At 39.5% G+C, this 16,304-nt stretch overlaps 2 protein-coding genes across 2 annotated transcripts in view; one reads left to right on the top strand and one right to left on the bottom strand.

Moving 5' to 3' along the window:
- Positions 1 to 2,993: 2,993 nt before the first annotated feature.
- CUNH5orf58 (chromosome unknown C5orf58 homolog) lies at positions 2,994 to 6,144 on the top strand (the record flags this gene model as incomplete). The annotated part of the gene is made up of 4 exons (XM_012806640.2): positions 2,994 to 3,052; positions 4,022 to 4,110; positions 4,887 to 4,980; positions 6,023 to 6,144. Coding segments are annotated over exons 3-4 (216 nt in total), but the record flags the coding sequence as incomplete, so codon positions are not given.
- A 6,439-nt stretch (positions 6,145 to 12,583) lies between these two features.
- Positions 12,584 to 16,304, bottom strand: part of LCP2 (lymphocyte cytosolic protein 2) — a 48,626-nt gene continuing 44,905 nt past the window's right edge. The window contains exons 20-21 of the mRNA XM_023515263.1: positions 14,669 to 14,824; positions 12,584 to 12,885 (exon numbers count right to left, since the gene is read on the bottom strand). Of these exons, the coding sequence (XP_023371031.1) occupies positions 12,763 to 12,885; positions 14,669 to 14,824 (279 nt within the window). The 3' untranslated portion in view covers positions 12,584 to 12,762. The remainder of the gene's footprint in view (positions 12,886 to 14,668; positions 14,825 to 16,304) is intronic.

Raw genomic sequence — 16,304 nt, 5'->3', positions numbered from 1 at the left:
AAACACCTGATGGACCCTGAAATGGGTTAAGTGTGCTTGGGACAATAGGAGACCCCATTCTACCCAGCCCCCACCCCCAACACTTAAGTTTTAGAATCCTCAGTCTTAATGCTATCTCTACCCACCTAATTTTAAAAAGTTGCTTCTCCTAACCACTGTATTTTCTCCTGTTGATATGTCCAAGGAGTTTCCAAAGATGCATGTGAAATCATACAGGTCTTAGATGAAGTTTTCACTTGTCGGCATCAAAATAAGGGTTGGGGGAAAGGATATGGCCCATAAGCTTTTTGTTAAGCTACTCTTATTCTGAAGAATATAACCTTCTTCCTTTGTTTTCTTCCTCCTTCTGTTTTGATGTTAAATTACCTTTGTTTGTGATGTCAGTTCTGTTTGCTTTGTTTTCTATTGTTCATGTCCTCAGTTCAGGAAAGAAGTGCTGCTGGGTCATATGTTGGTGGCCCCATATTTGTAGGCTACATATGCATTCTACATTTATGCTTCAGTTCAGTGATCCAGGAAACCCAAAACATTTGGGAGCCATGATGTGCTTGTTCACTATTTCCAGAGAGGGTATATTGGTTTGCTAGGGCTTCCATAACAAAATGCCACAAACAGAGTGGCTTAAACCATGGAAATATTGATTTCTCCTGAGGCTTCTGTCCTTGGCGTGCAGATGGCCACCTTCTCACAGCATCCTCATACGCTCTTATCCTGTGTACATACTGCTACATCCGTGGGGTCTCTCTAAATTTTCTTTTCTTGTAAGGATACCAGTCATGTTAACACCCCCGTTTTAACATAATCACTGCTTTAAAGATGCCCATCTTCAAAATATAGTCACATTCTAAGGTACCAGAGATTCAGATTTCAACATATGAATATGAGAGTGACACAACTCAGCACATAGTGGATGATATTCTGGTCTGGAAAACAGTGCAGTGTAGAAGAAAGAATAGAAGGACCCAGAGTCAGGCAGACAGGGTGTGAACCTGGGATCTGCCCTTTCTTGGCCTTCTACCCCTGGGCACTCAGCTTAAGCACTTCCTTTTACATATAACTGGGATCCAAGCTACTTCAGACACCTGTCATAGCAAAGCTGTTTTAACATAATTCATGATACACAAGGAGTGTCCAAAGAATATTTGTTACCTGATCTGCACCTCTTTTTACCCCTTATTTATCAGAGAATTAAACAAAACTGCTCAGCACACATTACAGAATCAAGACATTTGCAAATGTTCAAATTTAAAAAGCTAAGTAGTGCTCACTTGAGCAGCACATGTACTAAAAATTAGAATGATACAGAGAAGATTCACATGACCAAAAGTAAAAAATAAAAAAAAATAAAATGTTAAGTTAGGGTAGTATTGACCAAGAGACTACTATGAGACTGCCCTGTTGGGTAGGGTTAATTCTGGAAGACTGCCTCCAGGAAGTTTGAAAAGCACTTAGTGCATTGAGAATTATTAAGTCTTTGACAGGGAAGGATTACCAGAAAGCATCAAATCCTGGATCCACACAGTGTGGGACATGTCCCACCAGTGACATGAGTGATATTTTTATGTAGTGCATAGGCATTAAACATGTACTCACTCAGTGACAATCTTTTCTCTTTAACTCCTTCAACCATTCTGATTATATCAAGAAGAAAAGTCGTGGTTTGTGCTAGACTATCTTTAGCACTTATGCTAACATTTAATAAGAACCCATTTTCCAAAAAAATATTAGGCTGCTGGATCACTGTGTCAGAGACGAGCATATCTAGATTATTAAAAATGTATCTGAGTTTCTTTTTCTTTATTTTTCCAGTTATCTTCTGTTTACATTTTATTCCATTTATATTGGTGATATAAAGATTTTTAACCAAACTTTAATTTTAAAAGGAAGTTAATTTTAAATCCCAAAGTAATAATAATACAGGTAGTACGTGGTTACAGCAAAGCAACATAACAGTGACCCAACAATGAATGAAATTTAAGAAATATTGGTTTATCCTCAACCCTTTCATAATAAAATACATGAGAAACTGAGACTCAGGAAAAGGTTTTCCAAGATCACATAACTAGCTCTCATCAGGACTACTGCTCAGTTCTCCTCTGCCCCTTCTCACATAAGTAACTCTGCAGCAGATGATAAATACTACGGTGTTAAAGTGAAAGTAACTGGATATAAAGTAATCCACAGACATTGTGATGTGAATTGTCAGGAAGATTATGGCTCAAAAAGCTGGCGCCTGCTACAGGGAGGCATAGAGAAGGCGCAGACTTATTGTGTAGCGCCTTATGCTGGAGACCTGAGCGCCCCAATTGCCCTGGCCACCAACAAAAGTCTTTGGGCCAGCCCCAAAGGTTGCAGCAGCAGAGATTCCTCTTGGAAACAAGCAAAGGTGGCTTGAATCCCAGTTTCTCTACTTGGAAAAACAAACGACAAAAGAACAAAAAAACACTGTACCTGTCTCTTTACCCATCTGTAAATATTTATAGGGATGATAACAGCTAACACTTATGCTGCACTTGTCATCTGCCAACCACCTCTGATGCCTTACCTCACTTAACCCTCCCAATAACACGGGAAGGGGGTTATCATCAGCCCATAGGAAAGGTGAGCGCATTTGCACTCAGAATGCTTGCATCGCTTATCTGCATCTCTAGAGCGCAAACAAGAAATGGAATAGGCTTCAAACCCAAGCAGTTTTACTCTGGAGTCTGGCCTTAATGCCACCATGCAAATTAAATGCAGATGACGCTTGCAAAGTACCCCGAGCACCGCCTGGCATACAAGGAGGTGAGAAACGTCAGCACCTCCAGCGCCCTCAGGGCAGCGGGAGTCACGTGCAGCCTGGCATCCAGAACCTTCGCGGTGGCGGTTGGACCTCACCTGGCACTACACCTCCCAGCATGCCCCCGCGGCAAGCTGGCCAATCAGGACGCAGGGCCTCACAGTCACCGCCCCGCCCACCTGCGGCGCAGCCGTAACCTCTGTGGCGGTTGGCCCGCCGTTCTTGGTGTTGAGCGTTAACCGATTTTGAAGTTTCCTAATCTGGCTCCAGAGGGTAAGGACTGTCGGCGTCCCCAGGATGCCTGAGCCTGCATGTTTAGTGGCCCAGCAGGGCGGTGAGGTGGGCTGGCCTGAGGGCTTCCACCCGCTGCCCTCTACCGCCGTACGGCTCCCCGTGCAGTCGGTTGGGTCCCCGGGGGACGGTCAGGAATGGTGGTTGTCCCCGGGCCCGGGTCACTCTGAGTGCTTGTTAAGTTGTCCCAATCCGGTTTGGAAGGGTGAGGACTAAGCTTTCGGATGCCTTGGGTGCCTTCTTCATCAGAAGACTTGGGGCTCCAAATAGGTGTCAGCTGGGCCAATGCGGGGACTTGGCCTTTGCAATGGCAACTGCAGTAATAATAATCTCCCACGGGATTGAGGGGTGGAGCGGCGTCCTCTGGCTGGGGGATAGTGCTTCAGTGGCCTCACTGCCTTCAGCCTACAGCATCTTGTCCTCTGATCCCTCACTCCTGCCCCATGCCCTGGTCTCCACTTCTCCCGTCTCCTTGAAGTGTCTAATGACCGACCTCCCCTTTCCCTGTGTGGCTGGCCTGGCTGGGCCCCCTGGAGCAGGCTTGACCCAGGTCTTATATGTGTGCAGTCCAGTATGTTCTGGACACTGCTGTGCCCTCTGACACCACCATGCCACCCACTGGGCCCTCGGGAGGCCCTGGATAGCCAGACACCTGAAGCGTGCAGAGTCCACTATCTTGGACATTTCTCTAATCATTTACTTTCTACTTCAATTCTGTTTTATCATATGGTTTAATTTTTGTATATTTATTCCTCGTTTTCAAAGTTCTTTAATTCCACCCCCCTCCTACTCCCCCCCCCCTTTAAAAAGTCATTTCTCTCTTGTCCTCAAGTGTGAATCTTTAGGTTTGGCATGCCCAAGAAAGAGCTGACCATTCATTTTTAAGGTATGGGGCCTTAGAGGTAGATTCAAAGTGTATTTTGTTCACTGATGTCTGGAAAACAAAATTAGTTCTTTTACAGTGTCTCTAAAGTGAGTGAGAAAAATTGGATAAAATTCCTGCCGTTTGGGGGAAAGCAGAAGCAAGAATTGGCTTAAAGGTTAGTCTGTTTTCCTTCTTTTGGACAAGCAGCCTGACACACAACTGTCCGTCTTTCGCTCTGCTGGAATTGTGTGTGCTAATCGAGGTTTACTTTTTCAAGTCACTTTGAGAAATTTGAATGACTGAAGTTACTATCTAGTGACCTAGCTCTCCATATATTTGTATCTGACACAACTGCTTAGATACATGTACTGTGTATATATAACATAGTAATGGACTAATTTATACCTTTCAGTTAACCAAAATTAAAGTGTGTTGAATTATCCTAATTTTACCCGAGATAAAGTAGCCATTTTGTGATCCTCTCAGTTAATGAATTATAATCAAATCTTACTGTGAGTTTTCCGGTGTACTTAAATTATATGTGGACTCTGTCATTCAAGAGTAAGTTAGAAATAGATACTGACTTACATAAACGAAATTAGAGAAGATCTTACAATTAATTACTAAACTGGTAGTTTATAAGTGGTGAGGGTTTTTGAAAAAGAGATCTTTTCATTTCCATTGTAAGCCCCATCTTGTGTATTTGGTTTGATTAAAAAAAAAAAAAAACACCTTATGCTAAGAATTCTAGTTGGAACTTATGTAAAATTGATACCTTCTTATATACCTTCTTGATACCTTCTAAGTATATATTTATAAAGTCTTATTTCAACAGTTATTTCACTTCTGAAATAACATTTTTCTTTTAAAAATACTGAAAATTTAAATAATTTTAAAGTGCACATGATTCTTCTCATTTATGCTTTGTTTTTGTTTCTCTTTTAAAATCAGATGTTTAAGAATAATGTTACTGAACATAAGCTAAATGTGGAAGCCATAATCAAAAACATTAACACAATTTCTTTGGAGTTGAAAAAGATGAAAGGTATGTATTGAATCACTAGATTAAAATGTTTGTGTTATTGTCATAAAATAAAGAGCAGAGCCAATTTGTGCTTCTGCTGGGATGTAAATGAATTTCGCCCACTAATTAGGATTTCTTATTTCTTAAAAAAGTTTGCATTGCAGTATGAACTAGATCTCTAGAGATGAATTATGTTTGATCTGTAAGTCAGCAAACCTGACTTCTTATCTCTAACACTAAAGTTTAGCATTTTGTCCAACTAATCTCTCCGAATTGACTTCCTTCCCTTCCCGACACCATGATGGTGTAGTTGTGTCACATTCTACAAAATTCAGCTTCTTTCTCCATGAATTCTTACTAAGCCCCTGAAGTTTATTCCAAATTAAAAAGTATAAATTTGGTTCTGTGATTTAGGCCTCTTCATTTTAAACAGATTCATACAGTAGGAGTAGACCTTAGGAGGCCATAATGTTTAGTCTCTCACCTCCCAGACATATTCTGTTATTTTGTCCTAGACACACCATATTTCTGTGATTGAATATTTCTAGGGTTAATCTATCCCCGCCCAAAGATTTCTTGTATTGGAAGACTCCCTATCTCATCAGTCAACCCATTCCATTTTAGACAATTCCTCATTATGAACTAGCTGAAGTCCGTCCTCCTATTCATCTATGAGTCCTATTTCTAACCATGAAAATTACACTGAATATGTAGTTTTTCTTCTCCTAACAACTCCTGGATATTTAAAGATAACCTCTCTGTCTGTTATGAGGTCTTCAGCTATAAGTAACACAACAGCAACTTAACATGACTTATGCAATAAGGAATAATAAGAAGGTCCAAGGTAGGATAGCCCTAAAGTTAATTCATAGGTTTAAAGATCTCATAAGGAACCAGGTTCTTTTTATTTTTCTGCTCTGTCACCTTTACTTTACCACTCCTCATGGTATTATCTTCAGAGGTAGCCGAATTCAGACACTGTCTTTTCTGGTGCCTCTGCCTGTGTAGATAAGCCTTTCCCCAAATCCCTCCAGCACATTTGCCCTATCCTTTCATTGGCTAGATTTGCATCACTTGCGAATGCCTACAGCAGCCATGGCCAAGGGGACTGGGATTGCCAAGACCAGTTTGGACCAGTCAGGACTTACTGCTGGAGCTGGGGAGAGGAGTACCTCAAACGAAATCAAGTTGTACCATCAAGAAGAAGAGAGGAGTGGCTATTAGTTAGGCACCAAATAGTGAGTGCCTATTATGCTTTTCCACGTGTTCTCCCTCCGGCAGCATTTCCCAGACTTGGTTCTGGGAACCCTGCTGTCTCAAGAGGTGTCAATAGATGGCATGTAATGAAACAGAGTCCATGTTCTCACAGTCAGATATGTTTGAGAAGTGTTTTGTGCTATATATTTCTCTCACAAATTCAGAGTGCATGTTAACAAAAGCTGTACGTAAAGAAATCTGATTAGGGCGGCACCTGTGGCTCAGTGAGTAGGGCACCGGCCCCATATACTGAGGGTGATGGGTTCAAACCCAGCTCCAGCCTAACTGCAACAAAAAAAATAGCTGGATGTTGTGGCAGGCGCCTGTAGTCCCAGCTACTTGGGAGGCTGAGGCAAGAGAATTGCCTAAGCCCAAGGAGTTGGAGGTTGCTGTGAGCTGTGACTTCATGGCACTCCATGGAGGGTTAATAAGTGAAACTCTGTCTCAAAAAAAAAAAAAAAAGAGAAATCTGATTAGCTTTGCTTAGTTTAGCATCTCTCATTCATGCTTAGTTTAGCGTACTCGCTTTCTAAAATGCCAATCTGCAGAAAACCCTTGTCTCACCGTTGTCCTCAGGATGAAGTCCAAACCACCTAGAATGGACTACATGACCTCTTGAGATCACACCCCTGCCTCCATCCAGTTCCTTAATCTTATTCTTGCACATTCCATGTTCCAGCCATACTGAATCATTTACTCTCTTTTGTAGGTCTCTTAACACGTATATCTCCTTCTGAAATCCCATTGCTAAACTCTACCTACACACCAGGTTCACTGCTTCTAATTTAGGTCACTATAAAAGTTTTGAAACAGACTATGTTATGGTCCGTTATTTCACTTCCAAGAAATACAGTAGATAGCATCCTTTCTGATTCACCCGCGCAAGTTTGAACTTGCTTGGCTTATTGGTGTTGCTGAGAGGGCTTCGTTTTTGTTGTTGTTGTCGTCGACACAGATACATAGTAGTTAAGGTCACTTAACATTAGAAAACTATTTTTTAAGCCAGTATGTTATCCCTGGTATCCTTTCCTGTGAATTATCACACTATTTTCAAATTGCATACTTGCTCACTTTTCCTATCCCTACTCAACTGTAAGCTTCCTGAGGGTATTCTAGCACTTAACACAGTGCCTTGATAAATCCTTAGAAAATGTTTATTAAAGGAATAAATGGTTCTGGATACTTGAACCCATTTAAAGCAATTAGAGAAACTTTAGATTCTTGCCACACTTGATGGTCTAATTATTCTAGTTTGGGGAGTATTCCTTAATGAAGTAAATAGAAATAATAAATAGGACATATGTGTTCCTGAGACAAGTGAGTAGATCAGGCAGTTAGGATATGAGGGACCTATCGAACTAGATTAGCAGGATAGACTTCTGGTAAACATATGGGATTAACTGAACATTCCATATTCCCTCCCTTCTTCTGCCAAATAATGTCAGCAGCTAACAGTTACCATCATCCAGGCACTTGTCTAAGAGCTCTACATAAAATAACTCAATTACCATAACAACTCTGTGAGGTAGAAAACTATTAATATTTACATTTACAGAAATACAGGTACTTCAAGAAATTACCATTAATATCCACAGAGATAAAGAAAAGTGAAAAGAGAGAGATTAACTTTCTCAAGATTAAGCAACTAATTAGTGGTAAGCATGAGAATTAAATTACAGTAATTTTAAAGAGACAAAATCCACAAGGTACAGAGTTCCCAAGAAGAGATAACAAAGCAGAAAGCCAAATGGAAGCACATAGACAAGTCTGAACCCTAAAGTCCAAAAATCTGAACCCTAACCTGCATGGGTAAAGCCAACAAATACCCCCTATGGCTCAAGACATTAATGACACTAGAGTGCTCTGGAAGTGGTGGTAAAGTGAGGCTAATAACAGGAGGACTAGTGGGTGTCCAATCTGCAGCTCGAGGGCCATGTGCAGATTACATGAGGACTGTTTTGCTTATCTTTGGTGTTGGGTATTGTGAAAGGCATGCACGGAATGCTCTTTGGATTTTGTTAGTGTTTGCGTATTCATTGTGTGACTCAAGACAATTTTTACTCTTCTAATGTGTGGCAGAAAATAGCTTGGATACCCCTGAAAAGGGCTGTAGATCCCTGAGGTCTCTTTGCCCCCCAGAGAGCTGAGCAGCTATCCCTTCTCTGTGATGGAAGACTTAAGGTTAGAAGAAGGGATCTCTGGCCTGGAGCCACTAGCTACAGGTTGAGGGAGAGGACTGTACTGAAAAAACAAGGATATTAAAACAATGTTTACATACTGAGTGATAACAACTCTGGCTCTTTTTTCCACATATGGCTACCAAAACACTGGTTGCCAGATTTATACTCCTAAGTAGATTTTTCTTTCAGGAATCTTGCAAGCCTAAAAGAAGACTTTAAAATACTTAGAGCTGAGGATCCCCTAATAAAGCAACCCAGCCACAGTATTGACTACCATGGGCATAGAGCTTCCAATTGTCTTTTTTAGTGTCATAGTCTTAAGTATAACACAACAAATATTTGAGGAATGCATATAATATGAAAAGACAAACAAATGGATTCAATCAATGAGGAAGAAACAAATAATGGAAATGAAACTTCAAAAAATTACCATTAATATCCACAGAGATAAAGAGAAGATGTCATATGTTTGAAAAAGGAATAAGAGACTGAAAAATGTATTTAGAGAGCAAGAGGAAGCTCTTGAAAATTAAAAGTGTGATAGTAGAAATGAAAAACTCAAGGGTTAAAAGATAAAGTGAAGAAATGCCTCTAGAGTGCAGAACAAAACAACAGAGATAGAAAATGTTGGGGATGGGGAGACTATAAGGTAAGTGAAAAAAGCCCAACATTCAATAAATAAGAGTATTAGAGAGGACCTAGAGAGTGGATGAGGAGGACTTGATGAAAGATATCATCTTGAGAAAATTTCCCACAGCTGAAGGACGTGATTTTCTACAATGAAAGAGCCCAATACAGTGGATAAAATTAGACCCGTAACAAGTCACAATATTGTGAAATTTCAGAATGCTGTGAGAACAAAAAGATCTGCAAAGCTTCTGAAGAGAAAACAAAGATTATGAATTGAAATCATGAAAATTCTCAGTAGCAAAACTGGAAGCTAGAAGGCAATGCAGCAGTGCCTTTGGAAGTCTGGAGAAATACGATTTCCAACCTAGATTTCTATAGCAGTCAACCTACTAAATGAGCCTTAGTGAAGAGAGGGAAATTGTCAGACATAACTTTACCCCTCAGGAAGTTACCAAAGGCTTATGATACCAAACAAGGAAGCAGATCAGAGAGAGGGGAGGGGAGACAATTCAGCGGCAGAATAGCCGAGGCTTTAACTATACCAAGAGATTTTTTCAACTGGGGGACATTTTAGATATGTTCCTGATAACCAAAGAATGGAGAAAAAAGCAGTTATTAACTGTGGTTGGGGGTAGCTTGGAAGAAGGAAAATGTCATACTAAAAGACTCTGCTATGAAGAGCATTTATAATTAACTTTCAAATGTTAAATATTGAGCTAGCAAAAATTTTACAAAGACGTGGCCAACACATAAGAACATTCTGTAAGTATTTTGTAAAATTTTGTAATGACTATATTGTAAAAGTATAGTTACATTTATAGTTATATAAATAGTATATATAGTTTTATATATATACTATACTTAGCTACATTTCCCATTTTCTCTCTATATGGCAACTTGATGGGAGAGCTTTGGGACACCCTATATGTTGGAGAAGTAGTGGGTGAGTGAGAGTTGTAGCTTTCTCTTCTGTTGCTAGAAGCAAATAATACCACAAATTGAAATAAAATCAAATAGGCATGTCATTTAGAGATATGGAGATAGATACCACCCCCCTCAAAAACACCCCCCACAGGTATACATGAAACAACAACAAAACCAAGAAAAACAAAGTGAACTCAAACAGGATGAAAATGCCTCTGGGGAAAGGAATTTCAATTTTTATAACATGCCTTCTAGACCTATGATTTTATATACTATGTCCATGTATAACTTTGATAAAAATCAGGTTAAATGTTATTTGTGTAAATCAAGTTGCAGTTTAGTAAGATAGCTGAGTAGTTGAGCTAAAGAGCCCTCCTAGTATAATAAATTTTTATGTCACACTAATTTTGTAGTACATAAGTCTGATTTTATGTCAAAATGGGGTACACTGAAGTTGTAGTTTGATTAATCATCACTCAAAAAACTAAACTATGAACTAGGAAATAGCTACATAGAGCCATAATAATTGTTTATGACATATGTGCTGCAATATAATATCTTGTGTTTTACACAGAGCACGCCCAGTTACTTCTTTGTGATCTTACTCTACACTTCAGTCATCCCCCAAAGACAGAGGACTTAACCGAAACAGAAGGAAACAAGCCCCTCTATGAAGAGTCTCAAATCTCAGATGTATCCCTTGCTTCTAACAGTTTTTTTATCTGATTTCTTTTTTGTTTGTTGTGAATTTGTTTGTATTGTTGTATTAACAAATCTATGGAAGCATTGAATTTACTAATGTGTTTAATATAATTAAAAATAAAATAAAAATAATGTAGAGTTGTAAGTGATCACTTCCCGTTCTTGAGGGCTGTTTCATTGTGGTTTTAGTGCTCCTACCCAGTGGTTGCTTTGAAATCTACCCTGTCCCTCATTTTAGGTATTTTGAACATGAAGGGGAGAATACCATGAAGGAAGACACAAGTTGAGCTCACTCTATGACAGAACTTGTGATATCTGCTCAGTATTGTCCTCACTGCCCAGCAGCCAGCTCAGTGTTTAACACAGGACAGGCACTAAATACTTTTTGCGTATCCTGTTGAATAAATGCGTAAGTGAATGGAGGTTTTCCCCCTTAAAACTGCCAAGTTTGGGGCCCTAAATTGAGAACTTCTGGTTATAAAGATGTTTTGTGAAACAAGATTTTTATCAGTTAAAACTCTACATTTCTCATACTTCTCATCTTAGCAGATCTTTAGTTTTAACTTGGTGACTTCGTAGATCCCTTCCAATGCTCCTTTGATTAGCTCAAGGAAATGAAGATGCAAGATATTCTTTTCCATTTGGAAAATTTGTAGATTAAGCAGAGAAGCCAAAAATTTGTGTTGTTAATAAAATTGTGCAATAATAACCAAGGTCCCACAGGAAAAAACTTGAAGAACAACCAATAGTCATTGTTATGCTGAATGAGAAGTTTTTATCTGGCTAAATGCCTACTTTTTTTTTTTTTTCAGACAGAGTCTCACTTTGTCACCCTAGATAGAGTGCCATGGCGTGATAGTTCACAGCAGCCTTATACTCTTGGGCAGTTCACAGCAGCCTTATACTCTTGGGCTCAACTGATTCTCTTAGGTGCCTGAGAATATTCTCTTATCTGTGGCGCCTGCCACACCCCCCGGCTATTTTATAAGAGAGGGGTCTTGCTCTTACTCAGGCTGGTCTCGAACTCCTGAGCTCAGGCAATCCACCTATCTCAGCCTTCTAGAGTGTTAGAATTACAGGCATGAGCCACCATTCCAGCTAATGCCTACTTATTTTTGTTACATGCAATTATAAATTGAAGGAAAAAATTGAATTGCCTTGGAGGATTTATATTGAGCCTATTTGGGAAGGATGGGGAAAAGGGGCTTTATAACAAAGCTACCAGGGATAACAAGAGATAGAAGAACTGTAGCTAACAGGAAAGTTTATATATATAAGCATTGCTCCTTCATCTTCCCAGGAAACCTTTAATACAAGGCTTTTGGAGTTGGGAGGAGGATGTGGGATGGGAAGTGCCAATTAAACCCAGGTGTATTAATATTAATTAAATCTGGGTGTAAACCCAGGTAACACCAAAGCTCATCTCTAAATTTAGAATGTTTTCTTTTGGTATTCAGAGTTTAAATTTGCTTTAAGATAAAAATGTAATAGTGCGGTCCACATGATAAAGTCAATAAAGTTGTTTTAGGAGCCAAAAAAGTAAAGCAAAAGATCATTTTAATCCCCAAAGTTATCCCAACATGCATTTGTCTTTTCATTACAAAGTACATAAAAATCCCCCCAGCAAAAAACACCAAATGAGAAGGAATGAAATCATATTTTTGAGGCCTCTTAAATTATTGCTGAGAAAATGAATTTTAGTAATATTTAAATTATATGTATAAAACTAGTGATGCCTCTGACAAGATGTTTGGCTATAAAAAATACCAGTTTTAAGTGATACCAATGACTATTACTGTAGCAGGGTTTTTAAACTTGCCCCAAATTATTTATGTAGCTATATCAACTGAATTATTACAGTGCTCTACGAGACCTTCAGTGTGGCCATTATTACTCATGCACTTTACAAACACTGAATAAGAATAAATAAGTTATGGGATATTTGACAGTCTTCGTTTCAAAATACTTTTTATAAAGGACAAGAACAAAACCCTTGTGCTCATGGTGAGGGGTCCAATTCAGTACCAAGTGTTTATCCATTGACCAAAGTTGACTGATGATCGAGTTGGCAACAGAAGCAGGAGGAAGGCCGGGTTGGCTTGGCTAGATTCTACAGGTACCCTGCGGCATGCGTTAACGTGCACTGGTATCTGGAACCTCGGTTCTTCCCATCAATTAGCAGAAGCGGCATTTTCCTGAAGTAGTCAATAATATCTGACACAGACAGAAAGTCCTGAAAGAGTCAAAATACAGAGATAAGGCGACATTGGAAGGGATTACCTGATTTTTACTCTTAGTTTCGTTACCTGCATAATATAGCCTACCTATTGAAATTATGACAAGTGTGGGAAAAATATGGAAAATGTGGCAAATAGACCAATGATTTCTGCTATAGAACTTTGGGGAAAAACTCCTCACAGACATTCAACAAACATGGGTAAAAGATTAAAACTATGTGCGTGTGTGGGTGTGAGAGAGTGTGTGATACATATTTTTTAAACTTCATACTGGAGGTCATTTACCCTAAATGTTTTAATGACAATACCCTTGGCCTTCAGGTTGTTTTCTTTGGTTTCGGTTTCTGGATCCTCCCAATCCTTAGAAATGAATGTTATGCGGTATAAATAATCAGGAAGTCAAAGGTGGTGTCTATAGCATAGCACAAGAGTTCTGTCATGATCTCTCTGTTGTGTCTCCACTGCCACCTCCATTATCACAAGGGCTCAGCAACCAAGTCTTTGCTTCCCTACCCTGGATCACCCTAACCCTGATGGCCAGACCGGGAAGAGCGCCGTTCATCCTTCTGGGCATGTGTCAGAAGTCAGTGAGGTACCCTAGAAAGGATTTTAAACTTCCTCTGAGACTAATCTGCTAGATACCTCCCACCGTGGCAGCTGCAATGAGTGGTTTGAGCTGTGTGTTTCCACGCTAAACCAAGAGAAATCTTGGCGAGCAAACACCTCTCCTTCTACAGGGTCTATGTAGCTCTACCAATGTGAACCAGTGATTCAAACCTTGACCAAAATCCTGCATTCTTTCTGCTCTCTAACATTACTGTAACTTAAAAGTAGTCAGAGTGAAGTGGAAGTTGTGGGTACGCTGTTTTTCATTCTAGAAAGGTTTGATGCAGCTGGTCCTCCTCCTGGAACTAGGAACTTAAAAAGCACGTTTAGGCCATTAACTTTAGTTGTTAGATTCCTTTACAAAAAGTAGCTCTGAAGATTTCTTTCCTTTCAATTATGATTACTCCTCAAAAAGTGACTGGCATGAAAATCTAAACCTCAGCCTAACAGAGAAAAATTATCCTTGGCAATTTGGCTGTCTTCACAGAGCCGGCCCTCCATCACTATCTAAAGAATTGCCACAGCAAATATTCTAGTTTTTTCCCTTTCCCAAGTGGTATCCATTTTAAATCCATCCTTAGAAGTGTACTGAAATCCACATTAAAATTGTGTCACAGAGATGAGCAATAGAGGGCACCTGCCTATGACACAATCGAACTGGATTTTCAAAAATTTTAAATGCTAACTTTCCCCCCTGATTTTAAAACTTACCCATGTGATTTTAGATTATTTAGAATAAAAGATACAACAGCGCCCGTAGCTCAGTGCTTAGGGCGCCAGCCACATACACAAGGCTGGTGTTCGAACCCGGCCCAGGACAGCTAAAACAACAATGGCAACAACAATAACAACAGCCAGGCATTGTGGCGGGTGCCTGTGGTCCCAGCTACTTGGGAGGCTGAAACAAGGGAGTTGCTTAAGCCCAAGAGTTTGAGGTTGCTGTGAGCTGTGATGCCACAGCACTCTACCCAGGGCAACAGCTTGAGACTCTGCCTCAAATAAATAAATACATAAATACATAAATAAATACATAAATAAATAAATTCCAATAAATGAATTAAGTGATTCAAATCTAAAGTTACCATATAGTATAGACTCCCAAAGAATGTTACAGTATGGCTCCATGAAGGTATGCAGAGAATCTGGGGGGAGGTTGAAGCTTGAAATCCTTACCTCTTTCCCTCTGAGTCCAGTTCCCAACAAGTAAACTTGACTTTGCTCCTGATACCGGATCTGGATGTTGTAAACTTTATCTTTGTACAACACCATAAGGACGTACGGATTGGTTATTGTTTTTTTAGAGCTGTCTCTAACCAGAAAAGTGCCATCCTAAAAGGATAAATTCTTGTTATTATGAGAGCAGTAAAAGTCCTTATTTTTGTGGCAGTAGACCACCCTCTAGGGATCTGTAAAACCTGTCAGTTGCTGTTTGCATCTCCTTGACTACAAAACCTGTCAGCCAGGGAACATTCAGTTTCCCAAACCATAGATCCCCAAGTGTCATGAATTTTTTGGTTATCAAGAAAGAAGCAGTATAGATTGTCCTGGAGAAATTTCCAAGTCAATCTCTTTGAAATATATTGATAAAAAAAGGAATCTTTTTTCAGTAATGAAATAAATAATAGGTGGTTTGAGTGGATAAAAGTCCAAGAGAAATAAAGTCTTTATTGGTTAAACTCGAGATATATCTTCTGATTCCTGTGAACTAATTTCCTAACCTTTCTTTTTCACAGCTAGGTCAGAAAACACCCAAATAAATACCTATGGAATTCACCCCTTTTAAAACCTCATATGATCTCTACAGTCATGAGACTCTGCACAAAATTGAATGCAGGCTGTCTGCATTCTTATCATCCTTTTTAAAAAAATATCTACTAAATTAGTGTTGTGTTGTATCCTGCACTCTAAACTTCCTTCAGTAAAGTATTGCTATTAATAATAATATTTATAATTATTAATAATATTAACACATAAAGATCTAATATTAAAATAGAATTTATTAGGGTGGTGCCTATGGCTCAAAAGAGTAGGGTGCTGGCCCCATATGCCAGAGGTGGGGGGTTCAAACCCAGCCCCGGTCAAAAAAAAAAAAAAAGAATTTAATAGTAAGAACTCCTTTAAATGAATCCTTTTTCCTAACCTGAATCTGAATAGCTTTAAATAGCCATCAATTTGTAATAATGGCTTTCCTTTGTGTTTTTTCATTCCAACTTAACTGAGCCAGTCAGATCAACTCTTTCCAACAAACAAACTCTTGGCCCAGTGAGTCACAGTCTTGGCTTCAAATTAGAATCACCTGGGGAGTTTTGACACCTCCCAGCGCCCACACAGCACCCTGGGCTAATTAAATCAGAATCTCCAAGTGACACCTAGGAATCAGGATTTTTAGAAAGCTCCCCGGGGGATTTAAATGTGCAGCTAAGGTTAAGAACTACTGCTGTAGACTTCAGATGTGACAGATAAAGGATCTTTGTTGTCCCATTTTTGATAAATAGATTTAAGTTTCAGGTTTGAGACCAGGCCACAGGAAATCTGTTCAAGACCTTATTATTATATAAAAGATTGGCTAGAAATGTCTAGGGGAAAGGGCAAAACACTGGTGCTGTCTCTTCCAATACTGGTCCTTTCACATCTGGGTGGATGGCAATTGTGTGTTAAGAGAAAATGGAATTGGGAAGGTGTTGGAAATGTGGGGAGAAGAGAGTCTCCTGACACTATATGATTCCTATGACGAGATGGACACTTTCGGTTAAAAAAAATCCCCTAACAGGCTTGGCGCCTATAGCTCAACCGGCTAAGGCGCCAGCCA

Source organism: Otolemur garnettii, unplaced genomic scaffold (genome assembly GCF_000181295.1).
Source record: "Otolemur garnettii isolate 467f Iridium unplaced genomic scaffold, OtoGar3 scaffold00003, whole genome shotgun sequence".
NCBI classification, from domain to species: domain Eukaryota; kingdom Metazoa; phylum Chordata; class Mammalia; order Primates; family Galagidae; genus Otolemur; species Otolemur garnettii.
The sequence above is the reverse complement of the archived record's forward strand: the minus strand, read 5'-3'. Positions and strand labels throughout refer to the sequence as shown.